The sequence below is a fragment of the Buteo buteo genome, chromosome 23 (assembly GCF_964188355.1).
Source record: "Buteo buteo chromosome 23, bButBut1.hap1.1, whole genome shotgun sequence".
Lineage (NCBI taxonomy): Eukaryota > Metazoa > Chordata > Aves > Accipitriformes > Accipitridae > Buteo > Buteo buteo.
In genome coordinates, this window is record NC_134193.1 from 11,984,093 (window position 1) to 12,011,487 (window position 27,395).

Consider the following 27,395-nt stretch of genomic DNA (forward strand, 5'->3'; position numbering starts at 1 on the left):
GCAGGAGGTGCAAACCCCACCCAGGGACCTTCTCACAGCTCTGCAGGTGGAGATGCAGGGGACTGAAGACCACCAGCGGGAAAATGGGCAGAAACCACCAAAATCAAGCTCAAATCAGAGTAGAACTACAAAAAAAAAATCCATGCTTTATGTTAGGAAAGGGTTGAACCTGATCTCAGTTGGCCTTTATGTCTTAGACGTGCAGGGAAAACATCAGCTCAGTGCTCGTTAGCAAAGAGGAAAAGAGAAGGTAAGGAATTGTTAAAACAGGCAAAATAAACAGAAAACACAACTGTGCCAGGTACATGTCCCTACCATTTTGAACACAACCTGCATGTCTGGCCATCCTGTCCCAAAGAAAGACTACCTCTGGGGAAGGCAGAGAGCAAGATGATCAGCAGCAGAAATAAAATGAACAAAAACCTTCCAGCTTAGAGGAGGCAATGGGGGAAAGGAGACGGGACCCCTCAGATGGGTGAAAGATGTTTAAATGCATCCTCCAGTGCTGCAAGTGTGAGCAAAGGATGGCATGGGAGGGTCAGGGTTTGCACCGCTCTTGCGATCCAGCCTGGACACCACCAAGACAGCAAAGATCCGAGCTTGTGTGCATGGCAATGCCCACAGCAGCCTCCCTCCAAGGCGAGGAAGAGCAGAGTCCATGGCAGCACCAGGACCGCAGCACCGGTGCAGACCCCGAAGCGCAGCCATCCCTCCCTTGTGCAGCATGTAGATGTTTCACTTGGAGAGAGGTGCAGTATTTTGTACCACTTGGTCCCCTTACAGCTCGCTGGAGAATGTCCTTTGAGTTAGAGGGAAAGGGAGCAGGGGATGAGTTATGCGTTGTTTGACCTCGGGAACGGAAATCCATCGAGTTTCACTACTTCATCACTCCGGCGCTGCCGGCCGCAGTGCCAAGATTTTTGCCAGGACTGGCACAGAGGCAGGGGAGGACACAGCGATGGCATTTTGGGCAGAAGCTTTAAGTATTTGTTACTTTGGAAATGGGGTACAGAAGTACAAAATATGTTTTCTTAAATATTCAAGCAGGTTATTTAACTTTTAAAAAAGACATTTTTTTTTTACTTAGTAATGCTTTAAACCAATAATATCTATTTTCACATTTTTCAGTTTAGCTCAAAAGAATCCCAGTAACAGGGTGAAATCTTAATGTAAATTTAAGCAGCGCAATGTGTATCAATAAACCATCAGACACAACACTTAAGGTACCATACACTTAGGGTAGCCACATGTAGCTCTGGCCACCAGCGTTTTATGGGAAAAAAACCCTAAAATGTAAAAGTAGAGTGTGCCCTATTTCAAAACTCAGGAGGCAAATTCAGGTGCCCTTTACCTCCATCTCCAGCACTCAGTGATCAGCAGTCCCCGTCCTCACAGCACAGCGAGAATTACAGGGAAAGGGTAGGGCAGATACTGACGCTGCAAGCCAGGCTAAGTAAAACACCATAATAAATTCTCACCGTAACAGAAAAACCCAGCTGGTTCATTCACATCCATCCCTGCAGTATCACCGGCAAACAGAGCAGAATTTGCTCAGAAATGAGTTTGGTCCCTGGTGAAATTAGGTGCTGCCCTCCATTGACACTCTCCTGATAAAGAGGTTTCACATAAAGAACAGTGTCTCAGGAAAAGTGCCGAATTTCCCCAGTTCCAAGATTTTTACCCTTTTTTCCTGAGGTATGGTGCTGACCAAAAGCATGCTCCAGTGCACCAGCCTCCCCCAAAGTCAGGAACACAGAGGTGCTTTCATCTCATTTCTTGTTACCCACCTTTTATACACCCTGGCAAGCTACAGTTTGCGAAGTCATTGCAAATTTTGGAAGAAATAGAAATACTCTATCACCAGCATCAGAGCTGGAGCTGCACAAAGCACACCTCGCTTCCCAGTCCCTTGGGAGAAGACAGGTCAAACCACAGGACATGAAGGTCCCCCTCACACCACAGGCTCCAAATTAGTGGGTGACAGCCCAGGAGTGATCACCCTGTGGGAGGAACACCCAACGCTGAAGGACAGGGGTGCTGGGCTCCTGCCCGCAAGGACAGGCTGCCCGGCACAAGCCACCACTCTTACCCCCACACCGAACAGCTCTGCTCTGTGTGAGCCAAACTGGCTGGCACATCTGAAGGAATCCGCTCCAGAACCACTTCTGTGAGCAAATGCAATTGCTCAAAGCCAATGTCCGAAGGGTGCAGCAGGGCTGCAAGATTTCTGGAGAGGGCAGAGGGCTGGAAAGGGCACCAGGAGTGAGCCTGAGGGTTTCCACGTGTCTTCTCGGAGTCTTCTAGGACTGCCCTGGGGCTGCAAAGGAGCTCAGGGTGAGACCTGGCCCATCAATGACTGCAGGAACCAGAAAGATCTTGAGACACAAATATTTTTATACAGCACGTGCTAAAACAAAATTCTCCATCTGACTTCATCTTAAGAGTAAGATCCACCAGCTTCTTGGAAAACAAGGACTCTAAAGGCCACTGCATGGTTACAGCTGACTGTCTGCAACGCAGCAGTTTAACAAACTCTGCGGTGAAGCCTGCAGGCTAAAATACAGTTAATGTGGTAAAAATCCAGTGGAGGCCTAGCAGCAGCTGGAAGGCTCACTGTGTTGCTTGGAGGTGTTTTTGTCCCAGGACTCTGTGGCGTGACGGGAACTTGCACAGGGTCTGGTCCAAGCCCAGTGGAGGTGGAGTACAGCAGGGTGGCACCATGACCTGGGGGACATGGCACTGCTCCAGGGCTCAGAAACCCAGGTCCTGCTCCTGTCCATGGCTCTGGCAAACCTGGGAACGGTTTATTCTTCAACCATTTGTAACCAGACTAGAAACTGTGTGAATTTATGGTGCTCCACTCCATGAGACCTGACCTCAGCCAGCAATGCTGAGGAGCTGATGTAACACAAGCCAAAGAGCCACTGCTATCAAGTTGTGTCAGAAAACGGTGTGGGACCCCTGATGTTGTGACCACAGAGGGATGACAACTCCAGATTCGGTGCTGACCCTGAACCATGCCATGCCTTAAAGCACGTGGCGGGAATGGAGCTGACGCCTCTGCTCTGCACCATGGCCATGGCCATGGTGGCTGGGATGGGCTGCAGGCAGAGCAGCCGTCCCCAAACAGCAGCAGGCACTGGCAGTAGCACGCCTAGAGACAGAGAGTCCAAGGACAGCAGAGCCTGCCTGAGAAGTCAGTAATTAAGACACAAGACATTGGCTTTTGCTGATGACACTGAGGCAACATCCCCACCCAGGTCACAGCAACCCCACGAGCTGCGTTACAGGAGGTTGAACCGCATCCACGTGAGCTACTGACCACACTGCAGAGAAAGCTGCTGAAGGGAACTTCTCCCTTCACATCCACACCATCGCTGAGCTTCAATTGTCTCTTTATTTTTAATGCCACAATCTTCAGCCCCTTACACCACATCAGAGGTGAGCCCTTGAGTGGCTGAAGTGGTCTAATGGTACAGAGTGTGGTGCCTTCCTCCGCCCACACCACATCAGAGGTGAGCCCTTGAGTGGCTGAAGTGGTCTAATGGTACAGAGTGTGGTGCCTTCCTCCGCCCACCCATCCTCCTCCTCTCCCTATGCCTGCTCCCCACTCACTCTTCACCTCCATAAGCCAATTTACATACCAACTTGGGAGAAAGCCCTGTCTTTCCCTCCATAGCTTTTTTTTTTTTTTAAAAATGTGCTTTTTCTGGGTTAGGGAGAGTAATCAACTCACAGAAGGCTCCAACAAACACTAGCCCACGAGATAGGCAGCAGAAGAGCATGGACAGAAGGCAGAGGACCAGCACCTCCATCTTTTGGCAACAGCATGCTCTTGGCCGGGCTCCCTTCCCCATCTTGCAGGCTCTGCTTGCCACCCACTCCTCCCTTCCACAGGATGACTAGCAGTGTCATTAACATCCAACAAACAAGGGCTAAGAGAGTTCACACCTCGAGTTATTTGGTAACGCTGCCAACAAACTTAAAGAGACTATAACATGCTGGTCTGCCTTCAGATTGCACTTGGAAAATACCTCTCATAAAAAGTGCACAGCTATCGTTAAAGGAAATCCTGGATGCTTCTGAACATGAATGCAGCAGGCAGCCACAAAGGTACGTCAAGCCAATGAGTCAATGGGCTGGATCTGGTAGTCTGACACCATGTCGTTACGCTGCCCCAGCAGCAGCAGCCAAGCAGGGAACGATGCTGAAGTGCCGGCCAAAGCCACGGTCCTGTTGATGGATGCCAAAAGACACAAGAGCATAGCCAGGAGCATGGCAGGAGGATCTCCAGAGGACACATCAGCTGTTCGTTGGAGGTCGGAAATCACTAACACAACATAGTGCAGTGCCGATGGCTGTTAGGACGCAGTGCACGCCATGCGGAGCAATGCACAAGATCGTGGGTAGTTAGTCTTGCACTTGCTTTCGTAAGAGTTGATGAGACCAGGTCAATTAGCAAAAGCTCACTGGAGTGAGAATTTTAGTGAAAATTACATTACCCAGCCTTTAAAGGCTCCCAACAATCCTTTCATGGAAGAACTAGTGAAGAGAAAGGATTAATCTCTAGAAATGGAAAGAACAGAATTTCTTATTTTTAGGAGTAACATTTCACTACAAATCCAGTAACTGGGACAGATCAAAACCAGCAAGACCTCAAACTAAATGTCTTTGAAGGACAGGACTATTGGAAAATCTCTCACCAACAAAACAGAGAAGAAGAGAGAACAATTCATGGAGGGCACCTCAGGCAACATCTTGGTCTCATCCACCATGACTACTCCTACAGGTAGAAGGTCTATGTGACTACCTCTCCTCCACCAGGACCCGAGCTCTGGGGACGTGTTTTCCCAGAGCAAGGCCTCCTGAGAGCAGTGAGTCCCAACACAGTGTCCTGCATCCCAAGGTGATGTTGTTTCAGCCACTCACACCTGTGCCGTGATCCCAAAGGCACATTAAGAGACTCCTTTCAGTCATCTCCTTCCTTCCCCCTTCATTTACATTTGGGCTGATGGGAAGGACCTTAACCAACTGCAGTGTGCGGGGAGAGAGCAGAGGTATCAGCACTGCAGAGAGACATCATTTTTACATTCTTTTTGAACATCAAGCAAATTGGTGAATTCCACTGACAAGGCTGACCCCCAAAATATTAATTCTATCACCACATTTTTAGCAACATTGCATATCCATCTCACCCTTAGTTTTCTCCCACCTTCTCCATGAACCATCTCCCTTTTCCTACACGTGCCCACCCTGAGATCCCTCACATCACAGCCATATGGACCCTTCCTAACGGAGTCCTCGAGCATCCCTGTCCTTCAACACTTTGGAAAACACACAGACTGTTACCTCCTTCTTCTTCCTTTGCTTCGTATCACTGGCACAACTTCCAATGCCGAACCACCACTGAGACTCTATACTAAGTCTCAGCCCATGTTGTATTGTCACAGGCAGCAACTGCAGACATTTAAACAGCAGAAAGATCCTGCAAGTTCACAGAAATCCATCCTCCATCTGAACACACTGGTGGGATCTTACCCCAAAGAGCAAGGAGCTGTAGCTTTGGGGGTGACCTGGGCCTTAATGAAATGACCCCAGACCTGAATCTTTACATGGTTTGAAAAAGGTGCCTATGGTAAATCTGCACCATGGAAACAGATATTTGTCTTCCACTGACCCTGCAAATGTGCCCTGCCCAACCTGAACCTCAAGCCAGCAGCCCAGCCTGCACCTGACACAGCACATGGCCACAATGCCACATGGACAGGTTTGGGCTACTTTGAGACAAACGGTCTTCACGTCTCACTGAACCACGCAGACTTCCTTGGAAACTTCTTACTATCCATCTATGAACAGGAATAAAACTTCCCAGCCTCTGTGCACCATAGTAAAAACAGCCTCAAAGTTGTCTGCTGGTCCTATACGAGAAAAACATCTTTGTATACTGGATGAGATCTTTCCACATCCAGCTGACAATGCCCCTTACCAGCACATTTCTGGCTTCATAATCTCACAGCAAATACCAAGGATGCACTTCCCAGGAGGAGACAGAAACAGGGAAAGAAACTCTCACACAGTCTAGCCAACAGCCTTAATCTAATTTTGAAGCTTTCTACCTCAATTATCTTCCACGAAGAGGAACAAAGGCAGGTCACAGCATCTGAAACTTTCTCGAGGGTTTGTTCACATTTTCCCTTTTCCGTGTAATGAACCAGAACGGTTGATATGAAAGAGTCCAGCACTGCTGCACTTCCAAGCCAAGCTACACAGCAAGCCCTGCCACTTCTTCCCCACAGCTTAACTTCTGCACTCTATAACCAAGTCACCTCTTCTGGTTTGCTCTTGTTCCAACCTAGGCCCCTGCGTCAAGTGAAAACCATTATCCCCTGGTCACTCTTTCTGCTTTCAGAGGAAATCACCTGATGACTGGCACCATCAGTTTCATAGCTGCAGCAGTCAACCTTGGGGTGGAGAGAGCAAGCTGGCTAGCTAACCCTGGGATCAATGCAGGGCAAACAAGGAATTCAAGACCAGGTCTGCCAAAATTTCAAGTTCTCACTACTAACAGGACATATTTCTTATTTTCCTATAATGCAACCTAAGGCTAACAAGCTACATAAGACACCGGGACTTGAGGTTGGATACTTCCACGTCCTCTCACACCTGAACACTAACCACGAGGTCTTCTCTTCCTCCATCCACCAAGTTACCAATACTGAATTTGCACCACATAAATGCTCTCAGAGAAGCTGGAACGAGAGCAGGTCCTCTGCTGCAGGCACGCTCACAAGCAATATGTTCACTTTCTGCTCCAAAGCAGGCTGTGATTTGAAAACAGCAGCGGTGCCAGCTCCAGCACAAGCGAGGCTTGGTGCAGTAACCACATCTCATTAGCAAACCATTCCCTCCATCAGGATCTCTTGCTTTCATCTCCTCTTTGTCTGGGCTGGTGGCTCCAGGACTCTGTACCCCTCCTTTTCTCTTCCAGTACAACATGCAACTTCCTTTGCCACCGATTACATCTGCTGATTTACAAAAGGTTTTCCTCAAGATCTACATTACTTTTGCACAAGTATCTCCCACATATTGGTTTTTTACTTTAATTTAACTTTTCTACCCTTGAATCAAATTACCATTTTCCTCTGATCATAATTTGATTGAATGAAATACAAAGTTGAAGGATATCAGATTTGAGGAAAAGAGGAAAGCAGAGCACAACAACAGATGCGGCACGCTCTTGTCTTGCTTTATTTCCCATTGAGCCCAAAAGACACCCTGCTCTCATTAGCACTTAATGCAGGTGAAAATAAAGGAGTTTAATATTAAAACAGTGTGGGCACATGGAAAACATCCACTCCAGACCTGTTGGAACTTGCCCAATATCAATGCTAAGCTCTTTCTCTGTATGAGGAGCTCTTTCACTCATAAGACTATAACTCTTTATCTGGGCTAATAACATTCAATATGAAACCTCTCAAATCCCATTTGAAAACTTAAGTATTCAATATTTAGGACATTTCTCCACTCCATTAGAATTGTAACAGCTTAAAGAATGCCATCCTGCTGCCATCACGAAACAGGTTAACTACTTATCTGCTGGTTACATCCAAGCCCCAAGGTGTGAATCCAGGGTGCTGCTGCTGCTCTCCCACCCCACCGGCTCATTTATGCCGAGGAAGGATCTTGCTATTTCACTGCCTGCAAAGAAACGAAGGGTTGTGAAAGGGAACGACCAGGAGGCCCAAGGGCCTCTCTGGGACAAGGACACGGAGTGCAGGCCGTGCAGAGAGCAGCATCAACGCCGTGCACAGCTGGACACCTCATTCAAGCAGATGGAGTTGGCAACCCAAAGCTAAACACACACAGACAAGGCTCTGAGTCTGAAATACTCTGCGTAAATGTTGTAATGTTTTAAGGGACAAGCCATAATCTACGAACAATAGATCTGGTCACATTCCCAACAAGGCAAATTCCACCCTCCAGTCAAGATGTGACACCAGGCATCCGGCGCTCACTGACATGGAAACTCAGTCTATTGGCAAGGCACTGCCCGCGCAACCACAGCACCCCAGGAATATAACTGAAGAGCTGTGCACTGCAGCTGCTTGAAACGTTGCTAATTTCCTCCCAAACTTGTTGAAATTCAGATTATGGTGGTGGTTGGGTGAAAAGCAGGAATTCAAACCCTGGACTCCAGAAATGTCTTTCACCAGCCAGCGATGGGGCATGTTGGTGGACCCAACAGGAGGTGTCCACTGCTGGGACAGCCTCCCTGCCACAGGCTGTGACAACTTACCTAGTGTCGTAACACATGGAATCCATCCTCATAAACATAAAAGCCAGAACAAAACAAAATCTTCTGGCACTGCTAATCCAACTCTCCTAATCAGGGTAAGCAGGTGAAGAGGAGCCCACAGACTCATCTGCCCCTGCATCAGCCACCAAAAGAATCACCAACTTTCCCAGCCTGCTAAAGTCAACTCATTTTTCTAAATGAAACATTAACCATAGTGTGATATCAAGATAGAAGACAGCTTTTGATTACATATACAAAGGAGTTTGTAACACTCCAGCTCTACCATGAGGGCAGCTTACTGAGAAAGGCAACTCTGATCAAAACTTCCAGGCCCCTTCTATACAGCATAAAAAAGAAAATCTAGCGAGCTTACTGAGTAACTGTATAAATTGTCCCCAGGTTTTTATGCACAAGACTCATGAACTTCTAGCCAGAATGTATTTCATTTGTGGCATTACCTTTTGTTCTGATTTATGTACCTGTCCAACTCAAGAGATGGAGGATTCTGGAGGTGAAGCATACAACAAACACTCACACACAAAAATAGTCATTTTTACCAGGAACGTCCACTTCCAGATGACAAGCTTTGTGTTTCTGTGCAAAATATTTCTATATATACACACTCACACAATACATACAAATATATGCATATATATATATACACACACACACACACACAAATATGTATATATGTGTACCTAACAGTCATGAAGGTCATAAGAAAAAGCTAATCCTTCAGGATTGTCTGTGGCTTGAGGTCACCTCTACATTCAGCAGGTGAGTGCAGCAACAAGGCATTTTTGTTGTGCAACGAGAAAACTTCAAGCTTCTTGGCAAGCTGCATATACCTCTTACTTTAAAAACAATATCCACATAAAATGAACGTGCCCAAGTGTTTTGCAACTCCCTTTGCTGATCATGGAGCTCCCAGCATGTGACACAAACTGGGTCCTGGACACAGGTATGCCTAGCACCTACCAGAGGCATAAAACACCTACCAGAGGCATTAAGTAGCTCATTTACAAATATGCTATTCCCGTATCTCCTGCCTCCAATTGCTGTCATCATCTTCAGTGGACAAATTTCCTCTGCTAGCTTCTGTCTGCTCTGAATATATCTAAAGAACCCTTTGAAGTCAAAATATTCTTAGCAATTAGATCTTCTCTATTTCTTTTTGCCTTCCTAATTATCCTTTTAACTGCCTTCTGCTTATTTTAATAGATCTTCCTATCCTCCTCCTTACCAGACTGTTTATACTTTTTAAAAGCCTACTGCTTACTGCTTCTAATACTGTTTACATCTTCACTGCCACCTCAGCTCCGTTGCTGCTTTTCGCCTGATTTCAGAGTTAACCAGGGGAAATTTCCTCTCTGATCTCTACAGCTGTTTGTAAATACCTCCCATTTTTTCTACAATACGTTTCCCTTGTATCTGGGAGTGGGAACGAAGTCTTCTCTAGACCACAAAGCACTCTGAGAAAAATCCATGTTCTTCTTTATTGCTTTAAGCACACTTCTCTCAACTGCTTTTCCTATCGCTTTTGCATTAGGAATATTAAACAGGTTATTAATGACTGCGTCCCATGTGTTCCCTAACTACCTTATTCATTATCATTTCCTGCCTGAAAAAGTAAACAAATGGCCTTTTGTGCTCAATGTTACAGGAGATTACCTATGAATTTCATTAGTTATATCTCTACTGGGGGGGAAAAACCAGTTGCAAGTACTTTAGTTTCATGCAAGAGCTTATGCCAGGGTGTTCATGCACACGTGCAATGGTCTGACGTTGGCAGAGGAGGTTTTGGAGCATCCCTTAGGGTTTGGAAGTGAGAGTAATTTAGGGTCCATTCAGCAGGCGCGAGAGAGTATATTAAAGGGAGGCTTACTCAATATTTTCTCTGTTCCTTACAATCCTTCCCCAACCATCTGCTATTGGACACTGGGAAACAGGATACCAAAAGAGAGAGACAGAAAGCGAGATCTTTTGTTTAAACCACAGAATAGCCATTCTTTATAACATAACAGCAATTCTCCCCTGTCTAACTGCTAAGCTCTGCCAGAAAACTCTGAAACACATATTCCATAGATGCAGAGAATAAGCAACAGCATCGAGATATGCAGCGTCCACAGTTTCCCTTGGTAGTTTGTTCTAATAGCTAATCTCCCCTGCTGTTCAAAATTTCCACCTCCTACTCTTAAAAATATTTTTGCGTCTTCATTTTGTCATCTGAATGTTTGGATCCAGCTTCCAGGTATTGTTTCTTGCTACGCAGTTTGCTAAAACGAAGGGCTTTGGTACCTGCTTTTTTTTCTTTTTTTTAAACCCATAGAGAACTGGCTCCATGAAGATAAAAATCAACAAGTGAGATTTTTTTTTTCCAGACTCTTATTGTCAAGGAGAGTTTCCCAAAATATGGTGCACATCCCCAAATGTTTAGGAACAAATACCAATGAGTATTTCCTTTGACTCCTCGAATTGCTTCACTCCACTCACACAGTCTGTGTCTTCTCCAACTTCTCAACATATCTTAAAATAATGAGAGAACTGAAAACGGCTATATTGTATTAAAGCATAAGCAACAGGAGAAGACAGAATACCTGTTCTCACATAGCTCTCTTGTTCTGCACACCCATGGTTTGCATTACCCCATTCCCACAGACTCAGTGTCATTGCTTATGCTGCAGCAATTGTCCCTTTCCCATGCCACAGCCTTGTTTGGCATCTCTGCTCCTTCTCTGGTCTCCCCATCCCAACAGCACTCCCTCCAGCTCTTACCTACAGGTGCATGACTCCTGTGATTCACCATATCAAACAAAGTTCATCCGATGGAGACTAACCAATAATCTAAATCCCTCTGAAGAGCTACGCTCCCTCATTTCCACCAATCCTTTGGCCTTCTGCAAGCACAACCATTGGCCCCCAGCACTGTGGAGCTGGACCCCACAGGGCCATTGGCGATGCCTGTTGTCATCCGAGACCCCATTCACAACCTGTTTCACACCAGCTTGACGCTACCAGAGGGTGTTTTGGTGCATGACACCAAAACAGACATTTTGCCAGCTCGGCAAACGACACGTCCTCCATTAATTCTGCTAAAAAACAAATCCAATTTGATATTCACATCACCTCCTCCCCCATGTTTTGTGTACTCCTTTGCTTTGTCAGTCCTCGTCCCCAGGCTGACATCAGGCTAAGTACAACAGCAGCATTTGCCAGTTTTTCTGGAATATTCTCACTACATTCAAGTCTTACAGGAGAAAAAAAAAAGATGGAAACCCAATGGCCAGACCCCACAGGAGTCCCTAGTGAACATCATCCCCAAGTGCTGGCTGGAAAACATTCCCGGCTCTCAGCCTCTGCTCAACCCCTGCTCTGGTTAATGCTGGACCTGGAAGCTCTTCTGCGCATGGGCTGTAAGTGTATCATACCTCTTCCTTACAAATAGGGAAGAGCAGTATTTATTAAACATGTCTAGTTTTTTTGCTTTATTATGCATTTTACCTCTCCTCAGTCATGATAAGTCTACACAAACCATTATTAGAATTTCTTTTGTTCCTAATACAAATACTTTCTTACTGTTCCTTGCACTGACAGTCACAGATTTTTTCCCTTGTGTTTTTAACTTCCTTTATCAATTTTCTGCACTTGATAACTTCTAACTCAAGGATAACTGTCATCTCTTCCTTTTATTATTCCCCCCCTTTTTTTTTTCTTTTTTTTTTCTTTTTTAATTCTCACCAGCTCAGGCATGAGCTCAGCCTGCTCGTGTAGGAGGGTGGCCAGCGGGAGAGGAGACAGGAGAGGGGAGCTCAGGGTCCTGCACAACACAGGCTGCATCCTTGTTTTAGAACAATTTTAAATCCAGACTATGGTTCTCATTTCATGGCAGAGACCATCCTTTGCTAAAAAGCACCTGTGAATGACACAGAGGACAACAAACCCTGAAAAAGTAAAACTCAGGACCCACATGGTGCCTTTTTGCGAAATCCCACAAGGACCCACCTGTACAGCCAGGCAAGAGGGTTGCAAGGTGCAATCTGAAGGAGGGTTTATGCCAAAGGGGACAGAACCCCTACAAGAAAGCCAGACACCACCAAAACCAAAATGAAAACAGTTGCCAGCATATAAAGGCCTATTTAAACTAAAGCCTGAGAAAATCAAACCAGGGCAGGAGAACATCCAGTTTAAGCGAAGCATTTTCTATTGATGAGGTCATAAATGCACTGTAATCCTGAAAAACTTTGTAAAAATTCAGGTAGGAAACAAAAGACTCAAGGCATTACAGTCCACATCCAAATTATGTAGGAATGATGGAGTTGTGTCAACAGAGAAGCAAAGTGCAGCCCCATAAATTAAATGTGATCATTATGTCAGTAGGTAGGAGAGAACCTTTATGGACTGGAAGCCCGTCCGAGAAAGGCAGAGTACAGCTACAGCATCGATGGGCACAGAAGGATGCTCAAAATGTCAAGGAATACCAGAGAGGCTGCAGGTCTCTGCCAAGGCAGAGAATAAAATTTCAGTTACAGGAGAATTCGGTTAATCCCACGAAGACTTGCAAATGTGAAAGCAGGTTCAATGCAGAAATGATGCTCTAGGTCCTACGTAGGACCTCTCCCCACACTGTGTCCCCAGCCAACACACATCAGGGAACGCAGCTGTCCGTGAGTCCTGCTCTGCTGTTCATGGACAATGAGCCTTGGCACAAGCAGAAGGAAACCAGGCATTGCCAGGGATGGAGGTACGAGCTCTGTGGAGCCCCTCAACCCACGCTCAGCCCTGCTGCTCCTGTCCCCTCTGGGGCTGGTTGCATATATGTGACTCAAGAGATAACCACCAAAACCCAGCCCTGCTGTAGAGCCCACCCACCACACAGGCAAAACCAAAAGTCTTCAGAACACAAAAGCCACACAGAAAAAGTCCATTATGCTAACATGTAACTAAAGAAAAGGGCACTTAAATGGGAAAAATGTGTTAAAAGTGTTAATGGAGCAGCTAAGAGGGCTTGCAGGTGAGATGGAGGACCTTGAAGAAGATGGTTATCACCTACAAAAGGAGGCTTGTTAAACAAATAAGCATAGTTTAACAGCAGAGTGAAAAAGGCCATTAGAAACAAAAAGACACCCTCAGAAAGAAATCAAAATTACGAGTATGTATGCTCAAGGAAGCTACACTTAAAGCCATAAAAATCCAATCCAAAAAAAGATTTTGAGAAACAGGTTGCTGAAGGAGTAAAACCTAATTAAAAACAAATAAAAAAATCAAACGCATAAGCACCAGAAGTCTGCCAGAGTCTGGTATAAAGCACTGAAGAAAAATAAAACCACAGGATAAATATTCAACTTCTTTGCACCAGTGCTAACCTGTGACAAGGCTCAGCAAGTCCCCTCCTGGACTCCTCCTTCATCAGGAATGAGCCGAGTATCTGCCTCAGACTGCAGGATCACCAGAAAAAGACGTAGACCTGCCTAGCAAAATTAACAGAAAAAAAAACAAAACAAAAAAAAACCCAAACCTACACAGCCAGACAGTATCCATTCAAAAGCCTGAAAGGCATTAAGCTATTAAAAATCACTAGAATCAACCATAGTACCTAAGAACCAGAAAGTAATGAATGTGATCCCACTGTTTTAGAAGAGCTCCAGAAGAGATCCAAGGAACCACAAACTGCAGAATTTCATTTTTGTAGCAGAAAAACTAGTATAAACAGTAAACAAAAAAATAGAACTAAAAATCAGTGTTCACACAGATAAAAAAGAAACACCAGGAATCAATATGGCTTCTGTACATGGTAACAACTCCACTAAGCTATGAGGACTGTTGGCAAGAGTCAACGTGCAAGTAAAGAAGGGTGAGTGAGCGGTGTAGCATAACTGGATTTCCAAAAAGCTTTAGACAAAGGCTCTTATTGCAAGTACATTCACAATACTTTCATATGCGTAGGATAAAGTAAGCAGTCATGTCATTGATTAACAACTGATTAAAAGATGGAAAATAAAGGGCAGAAATAGTTTGTTATCACAGTGGGGTCTCACAGACATCTGCTCCACGCACCAAGAAAGAAAGATCTGGAGAAAGTGATACACCGGAGGAAAAAAGATGACATACACAAAATCAAGGTATCTAAATTAGACATTAGCATTCACAAAAGCAATCGAGGAGACACTGAGGGTACTTCTGCTGCAGTGCGAGCGCACATTCGATGGTAGCCAGCAAGGCAACAACTAATTATAAGTAAAGAAACAGAAAATGTGCCGATGCATAAAGCTGCATCCATAGTGCTGTGCATAGTTCTGGTGACCCCACCTTGAAAGCAATTGCAGAAATAAAATGGGAAGAAAGGAAGCAAAGGAGGGCAACAAGGGCAATCCAGCAAGAGAAACTCCCATGGCTTGCGTGTACAGGGTACCCATGAACAGCCCTGAGGAGCAGCACCCCAAGGACAGGCAGAGAGAAGTGGCATGCAGGACAGCTGGTTATTGCTTCCCAAAGCACAGAGCTAAACCCCAAAAATAAAGCCCACAAGCAGGGGAAAGCAAATATTTTTCACGCTCCTATTTGCCTAAATAGATTGCAGACGCTGCAATTATCCAAATCATTGCCTTGGTGGTCAGTAACACCAGGCTCCTAAAAATCCACATAACGAGGGGCTGCAGCATTTCCTTGGGCAAGATACGAGGGTGTATCCAAAGGGTGTATCCAAAGGGTGGGCACAGCATTGTGAAGCAGAGGTGAGAAAGAAACAGCTGGATGCTGCCAGAGTGGAAAATAAAGCTGTTACTAGTAAATCAGCTGTCTCATACCTGGAGTTACACAGGACACAGGTATAAGTTCCTGCGCTGCAGAGCTTGCTGGCAAGGCTGCAGGCTCACAAGGAAACCCACAAAAGAGTTTGCAATACTGTTTTCTTCTTCTAATTTATGTAGTTGGTCACCACTCAACACCTGGTGATGGAGAATTGGGAATCAAAGCTGCTGAATGGCTTGAGCACCTCATATAAAAAGGCAACCCCTGTAAGCGAGAGGGCACAAAACCATCTAGGGAGGGCAGGAGAAACCAACGACCTCAACCCGAGACAGCAGAGAGCTCATGCAGAAGGACAGATTTGGAGACGGGGCTTAGAGCAAAATTTCCCCTGCCTTGAAATACAGAGACAGGGAAACACAGCAATGCATAAGTCAAAGGAAAATACTGGAGGATGGATTTGTAGAGGTGTCCAAGAGGGGAAAAATGGTTATGATCCAACATCTCACCTTCCCCATGCAGAATTATTAATAGTTCTTGCACAAAAATTAGTAATAGAGCCAGCGTGTTTGCTGGGTCCTCAGCTTCGCTGGGGAATGCTCTTCAAGTCAGCTTTGGGTCACCTTTGAAACCCCTAAACTATCTCCAGAAAGAAAGAACAGTCCCAAATTTTTCAAGTTTACAGCTCGCTGTGATGTCTACTCGGAAAAAATCTAACACAAATAATTGGGCAAAAAGTTGAAAAGTTATGACGTCCCCAAAAAAATGTTTCTGCAATTTGCTTTTGAAAAATTTCCTACTGCTTTTTTGGGTTTGTGGGATCATTAAAATAGCTGAGCTGGGAACGTCATTTACTTCACTGGTTTTGCTAAGAAAGAGTACCTTCTGGGATGGAACAGTGGGGATGTTTATGGGGGGGAAAAAAGGCTTTTTGTGAATAAAATGGATTCAACTATTGATATGCAAAATAGACCAAATGATTATTTATATAACAAACCATTATAACGTGATCAAACTTTAAATATTAGGGAAAAAAACCAACACTTTGGCAGAAAAGAAACTAAAATGTATTACTCCTCATGCCAGAATTTTCTAAATGAAAGCATGTATTAATGGAATATATTCCTTTTATTTATTGTGCAAGGGCTCTCTTGCCATAGAGAGAGTTAAGGTAGGGGGACTGAGTGTTTTGGAAACAACGCTGACCGAACACTTGAAAATTACATAAATCCAGAGGAGACAGATAACTTTTTTTGCTATTTTTGGGTGGGAGGAAGGAAGAGGCTTGAAAAATGTAAATATTCTAACGCCATTTTTCCTCCAGAATGGTATTTTGCTCATTATAATAGTCTCTTAACAGAACGAAATCCTTCTGTCCTGCAGAGTCAAAGGGGTAGGCTGAAGTACAGGAATTAGGTACCATTTTACTGACTTCAGTCAAAGCTACTTGTGGGGAAATTTAACCACAAGCCTAAATCCCTGCAGGAATGGTCCCTAAGTGAATTCCTAAGCAGAACAAAAATTAAAGCATTGAAGATTAAAAAAAAAAAAAGGCAAGCCACACATCCTATGAGGAAAAGTCAAGATACAAATACAAATGGAAAATTCCTTCCTGGCTCCATGGATGCTAATTGCATACCTTATGCTAGGAGCTGAATATCATAAATTTCTACATATATATTTAATTAGGTTAATTTTTAAAACATAGACATATGTCTGCTTAAAGTAGACAGGAACATTTCATTTTATACATTTTAAATATCACATAATGAACTACAATCACAAACACTGTTTATGCTGAAGTAGGAAGGCCAAAGAGCTCTCCATAAAACAAGGAAAACACAAACATTTACATCTCAGACAAACAAACATCCACAAGGTGTGACTGCTATCTCCTCCACATTATCAGAAACCAAAAGCAAATGGAGCATTCTCAGCAAATCTACTTTTTAGCAACTAAACCAATTAAGACTACGGCATAAAAAAAAAAAATTAAATACATGCAAGGTTTCAGTAAAAGGTCCCCTTGTTCTTCTTGATTTTGGGGTGGTTTTTCTCATTTACGAGTGGCACCACTATATCCACTGAGGATGCTCCAGTGGTCCCATGCCTACATCCCTCCGACATCTGCGAGCTGCTTCCAGGAGCTGGAATTGCACTGCGGCTCTCAGACCACGTGTGACACAACTTGGTTCTTGCAAACTTGCTCTAGATGTATTTTACCTCCACCTAATGCAACTTATTTGGATACATTTGCGTTTTTTATTTCTTGCCCAGTGTCCTCCCCAGCTCCTGGCACAGCAGGTCCCCCTCCAAGACTGTCTCTCTGGCAGTGTCCTAGCAAACCCAATTAAGAAGCAGCACTAATTCTAACTGCTGTTATCACCAACCAGCCAAATTTATAGGCCTCTAAAATACAGATAAGAAGGTAAAAATATCCCTCCCTTGGAGTTAATATGTAGTACGCCTCAGTGGTATTAACCATAACCAGATAGCTGAAGCCACATGCCCCAAAGCAGCCTAAACACGACAGAGTCAAAACACACCCCAGAACAGTCTTCCTGGTGTTCAATTATTAATTCTTTCACTGCCAAAGTTCATCTCCAGCCCTGCCAGCCTGCACCGGTCCCACCAGATCGTGCCCACCACCAAGCACCCACCTGGCAACCCCAGGACCACCAACTGCCGGGTCCCAACCCGTCCCCCCGTGTTGCTGCCACTATTGTCATCCCAAGGATGCACTTGAGCATCTTGAGAGCTCGACGCAGACTCCTGTTGATGGCATCACCTGATTGCAAAGAGAAATCCCGCTGATTCCCAAGGGGATTTTCAGATCCCCTCTGCTACCAGCCCAATTCAAATCCAGCTATGCATCCCTACACAGGTTTCAAAAACGCATACAGAAATTCAAAAAGGTATTTTGTTTCCAGCAAATAATTATCCTGTGTCCTTACAACCCTCCCTTCCCACCCTCAAAATTACAAGTACCACAAATGCCGGTAAAAGCTTAGGATTTGCAGCCCACAGACTAAAGCGCATCAGACCTCAAGTGACAGATTTACACCCAGAAAGCAGTAGCTGTTCTTGGGTTTCAAGCTAGGTACCTACTAGGGCCGCCCGCATGCTGTTCACCGGGATGCTCTCAGCTCAGTTCCCAAACTACATCCAACAGCCTGCAGACTTAATATAAGAAATTGTACAAATCTGCTGAAATAGGGTTTCATTCATTCTCCCCTCACGTAGCCAAGTAATTAGAATAGTAATTAAAAAAACTTCACTAAAATACAGAGAACTCAATTTCAAGCGGGCACCCCAAAGGCTCCGCAGTGCCCCAAGCCCTGGCCAAGGACCACGACCACATTCTGCTCCCAATGGGGTCAACCCACATCGCTTCGGGTTTTCCTCCAGCTTCCCCTCCCAGCTCTCCCACAATGGCAGAGCTGTTGGCTTTGGTTGCAGAGTTTTGAAAACTGAGGTTTAATACTTCTAAAAATAGGTCTAAAGCAATTAAATACTTGTACTAAAATTGTTCTCAACATACTGGAAGCAGAACCTAAATGACGGGCCTTCAACGCAAGCACACCCAACCTCTTCTGAAAACTTACTTCTGCTGCTATTTTGGGGCAGGAAAGGATACCGACACCCACACAGAGTAAAAAATGAACTTTCAAAAAATTACTTGCTGCCTGAGTGTATCTAGTAAAATGAAATCACAACAAGTTTTAAAACCTGAAGACCCCGGAAACATGGTGGTGCCCTCAGGGCACCAGCATCGGGACGTAACCACGTTTGGCCTGTCGCAGCTGTTGAGCGAGAACCTTGCTCAGCTCACTGCCAATGGAAAGGTCTGACAAACACGGCTGTTCTCACTTCTGCCAGTTGCTGAGATATTGAAGCTTGTGTGATAACATCCCTAATTTCCAAAACAGTACAGAGGACATGGATGGCTCACTGAGCCCCTGTGTTATCTGACCCAAGCGTCGCTGAGCCCCTTGCTGGTACGGACCCAGCAGCCTACGCAGCATCCCAGACTCACCGCAGATCTGCACTCTCCATCGATGAGTCTCTCAGACACGTCCATATGCACAAACACGTACACACACGTATTGATCCCTCATATATACGGCGACTCCTCGACGGCTTCGGCAGCCCCCAGCCTCTGCTCCACACACCGACATTTGTGTTTCCCTCTGTCAGCCCATTATCAGCACAGGAAAAATCTCCAGTCCCCGCTTTTCCACTTCCAGCCATATTTTTCACATTACACCAGCCAAATACAGATGCGAAACAAACAGGAATACGGTAAATTACAAGCGAGGAAGGCTTTGCCTATATAATTAAATCTTTGCAGGTACAGTACAGCAGCCAAACCCCTCTAAGTGCACACTGAAGAGTGCCTTGGCAATACAGGTGAGAGAAATAAAGACAGAGGTGAAAGACTCCCAAAAAGAGGTACCTGAGCAGAGGAATTGGTACAGTGACACCAGTCCCACCACCGAAAAGCATCACGCATGGCCCCCCCAGGCCCTTCACACAGGGACAGCTGTGGGGGTGTGCGCAGCCCCCGCCACCTGCCAGGCTGACCCAGAACTCTGCAATTTCACCCAAACAGGCCACATGGCCTCCAGCTTCTCTGGAGGCAGCACAACTCCATCAACTACAAGTCTCATCACCTGGCAGGAGCCTGAAACTCTGCCCTGACCTCGTCCAAGAGTCACCTGGGCCCATCCACACCCACGGAGGCACAAGCACGGGGGTTCAGCTGGTTCGACCTCCCCAGGGGAGGCACAATGCACCCTGTGCCCCCCCCCACTGCCTCCGCTCCCCGAGCCGCCTAACGCAGCATCTCAGCTGGAGCAAAGGCTTCCAGCATGCTGGCACAAGCACTCACAGACCGGTCAATGAACCTGAGCTAACTGCCATTCAATTGCCAAAAAAAACTAAAAAATGTAGAGCACAAACACTCTTCTGTATGGGTACGGAGGTGGTTTAAGTAGGGGTTCAGAGTCTAATCTGCTAATATCACTTCTACACAACTCGTATCCTTAACGCTGTCTCCTTCCCCAAATACACCTCTATGAATAAGAAACTTCTTTGCAGTTGCACTTTCAAAGAGTACGGAGGAGGATTTTCCCTACTTAACCTCTTTTTCTGGCATGTCTTATGCTGCTCACTTTGGGAGCAACAGAGACTCAAATAAGTAAAACCCAAGTAACTCAGAAAAGCCATCATGCAGCTTGCCCAGCACCTCCACGTGCATTTACGCACTCAGTAGCGTCGCTGTACGAAACCTGCATTACAGGAGATCACTTCTGTCCATCATTTTGGTATCTGACTGGCACATGCCCATTTCAGAGGCTAGCAAAGCAATTTCTGTGTGGGAAGAGCCCAGACTGGTCACCCCTGCCCAAATGGAAGACCAATGCTCAACGCTCAACTTCACACACCACCGCAGTCCCACCAACGGCGATGAGAACACTCAACAGGAGACAGCAAGTAAGGCCCAGGACTACGGGAGGATAAATTCAAGCTCTAAATATCAACCAAGGGAAAGCAACCCTGCCTCTATAAACACCCTGTCCAAGGAGTGGGGCACGGTAGCTTTGATGTCTCCAGCACGCATATGTCTTGGGAAGGGACCTGCTCCATAGAAGGGGCATCTCCTCCAGCCCCTCCCTTCTTCCAAAGAAGACACAAGCTTGTAGCAATGCCTCCTACATCCCACGGCTTACCTGATCGTGCAGCAGCTATGGGTGCATCTCAGCTTCCCTGAGACGAGGCAGGGATGGGAGGCACCAAATTCTGCTTCAGCCAGAGCCAATCGTGCCGCTGCAGCCACAGGCTTTGTGGAGAACCAACTGTCGCTGGAGCCACCCATCAACTCAATCTGCTGCTTATTATTTATGGTTATTAAATTTTGTATCCTCCCGATTATGTCCCCAAGTGAAAAGCTCACTCTCTATTTATTATACATGTTGTGTATTATGTTATTTATTATATATGTTTATTTATATTAATTTCTTTTTAATTTTTTTAAACATTTTTATATTAATTTCTCTCCACTCCCTTTCTGCTACAACGTTACCCCACTCCCACTGTCATCAGAGCGAACCAAGGTAGCCAGAAGCCACGCGCTGTGCCTCTCCCACGCAGGGCACATAGCCAACCCCTTCACCGTACACCACGTGCCGCTGCCTTCCCAGGTCCCTCTTCCCGCTCCTGGTGCCATGGCTTAAAAATTCAGCTCTCACACGACTGCCGAGAAGGCAGAGCTGCTGTGACAAGTTGCACCAGAGCCGTGTGCCACTGATGAAAGACACTTCGCAAATGGTTATTTTTCATATACTATCCATGGTAAACAGCATCATTCATTTCTATTCCCTTGCTCCAGACAAATCAACGATTGTTAATGCAAAGTCAACACGTCCAGATGTAGTTTGCATACTAGTTAACCACTAAATTGGCATCACATAGTACAAAATAATCAAGAGACATTCAAGGAACTAAACAAAAGCAAAAAGGAGGCAGATGACTAGCAATTAATCCATAAAAGACCTTTAAAAATTAAAAACTTCTTCTCCAGAAAACACGGTATGGCCAAACTGAATCCATAAACGCGAAATTCTAAATATACGTAATGCTAGATGCTCAGAAATTTAGAAATTACAAGAAATAAATATCTCCCAGTGCCATTTACTCATGTCCCTTAGCAAAAAGCAACCGCAACCTCCAGCCGTGCTTGCAGCCCCTCCCCAGGCGCCTCTTCCCCTCGCCCTCCCCTTTCACTCCCCATTTGGCACACTATGTACAAACAGGGCCTAATCCTGCAAACGGCACCTCTGATAAAATTTACCTTTATGGGCAGCTCCCCACGACCGCGGGACTAACCCTACCCATTTTACATCCCCCAGCACGATTAGCACGCAAGTAATTGCTTACGTGGATCTGAGCATGAACCAGAGCAAGCCTCAGCACCCTGTGTAACACCGGCAGGTTAAGGTGGAATCCAGCAAACCCTTCTGCACGTGCAATATGCTTCATGCACGCACGTCGTCCCACAGTAGCTACCTGGGTTGCGTGACCACACGCTCCCCTACGCAGATAACACCTGCACCGTGCCGTTTCCGAAACCCCAGCGATCCCTGAGATGCTCAAGGTGAAGCTGCCGGCAGTCCAGCTGGCAATGACAGGGACGCCGAAAAGGTCCAATTCCCAACCCCGCTCGCCCACCCGTAGCCAGGGTGGCCCCGTGGGGAGTTGTGCCGTGGGGACCAGCCGGGAGCAGCCCAGCAGCCAGCACCGGGGACTGAGCCCCACCATGCCGCGGTGGGAAGGTCTAAACACTTCAACAGGCACAGCATCCGAAGAAACGGGCACAAATCCTTAATCCATATCAGCACGAGCCTTACAGCAGGTTTCAGCCCCCCCGCACCCTCCCCCAAAATTAATCTGATTTTTAGAACGCTAATTTCACTACCGCACTTGCATAATTGCAAACTTGACTGTGCATCACCAGGGCCACGTGACTGCACCCGTGAACTGAACTATTCACGGCGTTGCATTATGGCAGTGATATATATTTAAATTATTCTGGAGTTATGCGAATAGCATCGTAAGGTTTTATATGGCGCTTGTGTAAATATTATCTACTACTTTAATAATATTATGTCTATTTTCATCGTCACTGAGGATGAGGTATTTGAAATTTTTCTTTTTTGAAAAATACATTTCAATTATGTCACAAGAAATCTGTTGGTATTGCTCTGCCGGGTTCCCTTCCTCCCCCTCCCCCTTCCAGGCTGCCAAACAGCAATTTTTAAAATAATAAATATTGATCAACTTTCCATGGAAAAAATAAATAAATAAATAAAATCCCCCTGAAAGCAGATTGCAAGGAAAAATTATGAAAAATTTTTCAAGCAGGAGGAGGTTTCCCCTGGAAGGACATCAGCACACAGAAAGGTTAGATTCAGAAACCCATTATAACCTCAAGCATAGCTTTTCATCACCAGCAGAACATATAATGGAAGCCGTTGTTTAAAAGAAACTGATATACACAGAGTTAAAGATTGTAAAGGTTGCGGTACGCACACCTACGGTATGACAGCATCCCCACAAGTTGCAGCCGAGTACTATGGCATTGCATTTTCATCTCTGCAGAGGAGATGTGCAACACGCAAACCCATTTCAAATATCAACAGAAAATTCACTTATTCCCACAACAGCTGAAAACAGGTTAAAACAGATATAAGCTAGGGCCTTTCAAGTTTCAATTCCTCTATTTTAGGATACCATGATAAACTTTAAAGATACAACTGTAAAATGTTGTCATTGTGACCCAAAATTGAATATATGTCATTATTTGTAATTAAAATGCAGCACCCACCAATGTGTGTCCCCCCCAGTCCCAAAGCACAGCCACAGTGTTGCTCCCCAGATCTGGGGGTGAGGGTGTGGGTCTGGGCAGAGAAAAAGCAGCATCAAAAGATCTCTGTTTGGAAAAAATGTATGAAACCTTAAAAAAAACGATTACAGCTAAACAGTTTCTTTGGATATAATCATAGAGTAAGTGAGAGTTATGGGGTACAGCTCAAGGAAGGGAATTCTTGGGAGTATAAGAATATGGAAAAGCCACCACGTTAAAAGCTTCCTGGATGAAACCATGAATAAAATATTCTCCAGGATTGTTTAATCCAATTTAGAGCATTGTGCGTAATTTTTACCCATATGTGCCACCCCACTCTAACTGCACCACTGCTGGTCTGTCACCGTGGTACTCGCTTCGTTATTTGCTAAAAAAGAGATTCAGGAAGAGGGTGGGTCCTTTTTTGGGGGGGTCAGGGGGGAAATAAATGCAAAAATAAAAATATGAAGTTGACATTTCAGAGTATTTTCTCCTCCACCCAAGAGTTATCCTGCTTTGCAAATTTTTTCCACCCCCCCCCCCCCCCCCCCACTTTGAGCAACCCAAAACATGAAACAAATAAAGGGGAGGAGAGTGAAAAACAGCCCCTGAACCTTGAATTCACCAGCCACTCCTGCCTAATTTCCAGCAAATATCAAGTTACAATGAAATAAAAATCAAAACAGGAAAAAAAAAAAACAAAAAACAAAAAACCAAACTTTTCGGGGGGTTGAGATTCAGAATTAAAAATTCATTCCACATTGAAATTTAATTTTTTTTAAAGCGCTTGGATTTCAGCATTTGCGGGTGCATGCCCGGCAGCTCCAGAAACTCACTTCTGAGTTCAAAATTTAAAAATGCCTTTTTTTAAAAAAAAAAAAAAAAAAAAAAAAAACTGCTGCAGCTGTGGAGCCAGCCATCTTGCTATTTTGTCCCCATTTTAGAGAGGAGACTGTGTCAAGGTTGGTAAAACTCAATGTTGACCTAATCTTTCCCTTCCTCTCCCTCCCCCACTTTTGGGTGGAAAGGCCATGTATCTCTCCTATATTGCTTTTTTCTTGAAACAATGCATGTTTCAGTGCTCTTTTGTTATTTATTTTTAAAAAGATCAATACCAAGACCCCAGTATTCAAGGGCAACCCTACAATAATAAACCAGTGTCTGCACAGTCCAGAACTCACAGGCAGCCCATAACAGCAAAATAATAGGAACATAACAGCATTTTAAAAAAAAAAAAAATTATGAAAAAAAGATTTTCAATTCAAACTCCAGGGAGGCTTTATAGTGAGAGTCAAGGAGAAAAAGGATTTTGAAATTGTGAAAAATATCATGGCTGAGCCCTTTAAAGGCACTTTAGTTTTACTGTTTAAAAAAAAAAAATCAAAATCACTAAATCTGCAATTATTTTTTCACAATATTGTTAATTATGCATATTCATAATATCATGGCGGACCTTATAATAAACCTGTGTAAATACTAGATTTATATGATTCACAGTATCTGGAGTTGTTACACTGTGTGTGTTTAAAAAAAGAAGAAAAAAAAACCCAACCTAAAAACCCTACTATGGAAATTTTTTTCTTTACAAAAGAAGTAGGAAATTAAATGCTGGAAACTATGTTTTAATTATGCCAGGAGAAACCATCAGAAAAGCCAAGAAATTCAAAAATAAAACTGACATTCGACTCTTAATTTTGCTTGTCCTCGTGTTTTCCTGGACTGTGTTTAGAACCTCATTGTTTAAGAGCAGTTTTGCATGAAATCCAAAATCACAAAAAAAAAAAAAAAAAAAAATTTGGGTGTGTCCACAGCAAATTTTCTATGCTCAAATTTTCCTGCAAAACTCCTCATTTAAAACAAGTAACTTTAAGCACTGCAGCAAAAAAATCAGTTTTGGCACAGCGTGCTGCACAAGTTCAAAATTACAATGAAGTACAATTCATAATTGCTCTGTAACAGCAATTCTCCCACTTTCCCAAACTAATCACTTTATTGCGGCTCATCCAGGGGTGCCCATCTCAAACTTGAATTACTTTCATTTCCGAGCACTCTGCTGCTCCCAACCTCCCTTTTCCTCCAGAAAAAGGGGTGGCGGGGCGGCGGGGGGGGGGGGGGGTGAAGAACCTGAATTCATTCAAATTCCAGCTTAATTTTCATTTACATATTAGCTGGGCTTTGCCTCCAAAGGGACAAAAATGAAATTTGGGGGGTGAGCCCGGCGCAGCCGGCGGCTGCAGCGGGGGGACCCCGGCCGCGCCCGCCCCGCCGGCCCCAACTTTCTTGAAAAATAAGAAATAGCACAATATTTCCTCTTTTTTTTTTTTTTCCCAATTTTAATTTCTTTTTTTTTTTTTATTTACGAAATAGTCTCCTCTAGGTGGCGTCGTTTTAATGGAAAAAAAAAAAAAAAAAAAAAAAACCTTACCGTTCGGGAGGAAAATTAGAGAAGAGAAAAAAAAAAAAAAAGGCACAAGCAAAAGCCCCGAGAAGGGGAGTGGGGGAGCGGCGAGCGGCAGCTCGGCGGGCCCGGAGCGCGGGGCCAACCGGGCCGGGCCGGGCCGGGCCGGGGGCAGGCGGGCGGCCGGGCCGGGGTGCGGGCGCCGGGCCGGGCCGGGCCGGGCCGGGCCGCGGCCGGCGGCTCGTCCCCGCCGACATGGCTGCTGGGCGCCGCTTTGTTTTCCGCCCCGGTCCGAGGCGGGCGGCGGGGCCGGTGCGGGCCGCGGCGGTCCGGGGAGCCGTGCCCCGGCGGCGCCCCCCGCGCACTGCGCCAAAGCGCCGCCGGCGGGGCTCCGCGACGGGGCGGCTGCGGCTGCCGCCCTCCCTCCCTGCCTCCCCGCTCCCTCCGCCTCCCCCCGGGGGACACGCCGCCCGGCCGCCGCGTTACCTGCGCTCCCGTCGTCGTCGTCGCCGCCGCCGCCGCCGCCGCCGCCGGAGCGGAGCCGTCCGGCTGGTTCATGAGGCTGGGGCGGGAGGCAGGCGAGCCCCGCGCCGCCGGGGCCTGCGATCCGCCGCGCACAATGCCGGCGCCGCCGCCGCCGCCGCTGCCTCCTTTCCGCCCTCCCAGGAGCGGCGAGTGGGGGCGATGCCCCCGCTGCGCGGGTGGGCGGCTCGCCGGGCTGCTGCAGCCCCCCTTCCCCCCGGGGGCATGGGCCGGGGCGGCCGCCGCGGGCACGGGCGCTGCCGCTAGCGGCGCGGCGCGCAGGGCTGGGCGGGCGCCTCCCGCTGCCGAGCCCGCGCCGCCGCCGCCATCACGAGCCGCTCTGGGGGCAGCTCCAGCCGCAGCGCGCTCGCAGCCAGCGGCGGCGGGAGAAAGGGGCTGAGTCTGGCCCAGCGCGGGAGCCGCGCCGCGCCGCCGGCCGGCCCCGCGCTGCCCTCCGCCCCCGCGCGGCCCCGGCCCGGCCCGGCCCCGCGCCGGGCACCGCCGCCGCGGCCGCCCAGCCCGGCCGCCGCCGCCCGGCGGGCGCGGGGCCGCTCCGCTCCGCGCCGTGGGGCCGCCGCCGCGGCGCCCCCCGTGGGGTGGCCCCGCGCGGGCGAGGCGGGCGCGGACCCCGGCCGGCAGCCTGCCCCCGAGAAGGCCGGGGAAAGCGCCGGCGTCGGGCCCCCCTCCGCCGCCCCGCCTCGCCCCGGCCTGGCCCCGCGGGCCCCTCGTCGAGGCGGCCTTCGGCCCGGGGCGGGGGCGGGGGGGGGGGTGGAAGCCCGGCGGGCCGTCGCTGGGGTGGGAGCCCGGCGTCCGGCGCGGCACCCCCCCGGCCTCCCGGGAAGGGACGGTCGCACCTCGGGGCGGCTGAAGGCGAAGGGCGCGGGGACGGACGGGCCGGGGCAGCGTCGCCCCTGCCTGCGCTCCCCTTACTCCCGCCCTTGGAAGCACCGTCTGTCCGTTTAGCCCCGAAGCTCCCAGGTGTTGCCCCCCCGATGTTTGAGAGGTGTTTTGCCACGGTGCAAAACGGGGGA

At 46.8% G+C, this 27,395-nt stretch overlaps 1 protein-coding gene across 9 annotated transcripts in view; it reads right to left on the minus strand.

The window, feature by feature from the left end:
- ZNF618 (zinc finger protein 618) overlaps window positions 1-27,056 on the minus strand; it is a 165,856-nt gene extending 138,800 nt beyond the window's left edge. For all 9 annotated transcript variants that reach the window (XM_075055223.1, XM_075055222.1, XM_075055221.1 and 6 more), the window contains exon 1: window positions 26,329-27,056. In XM_075055223.1, the coding sequence (XP_074911324.1) occupies window positions 26,329-26,400 (72 nt within the window). In that variant the 5' untranslated portion in view covers window positions 26,401-27,056. The remainder of the gene's footprint in view (window positions 1-26,328) is intronic.
- Window positions 27,057-27,395: the final 339 nt, after the last annotated feature.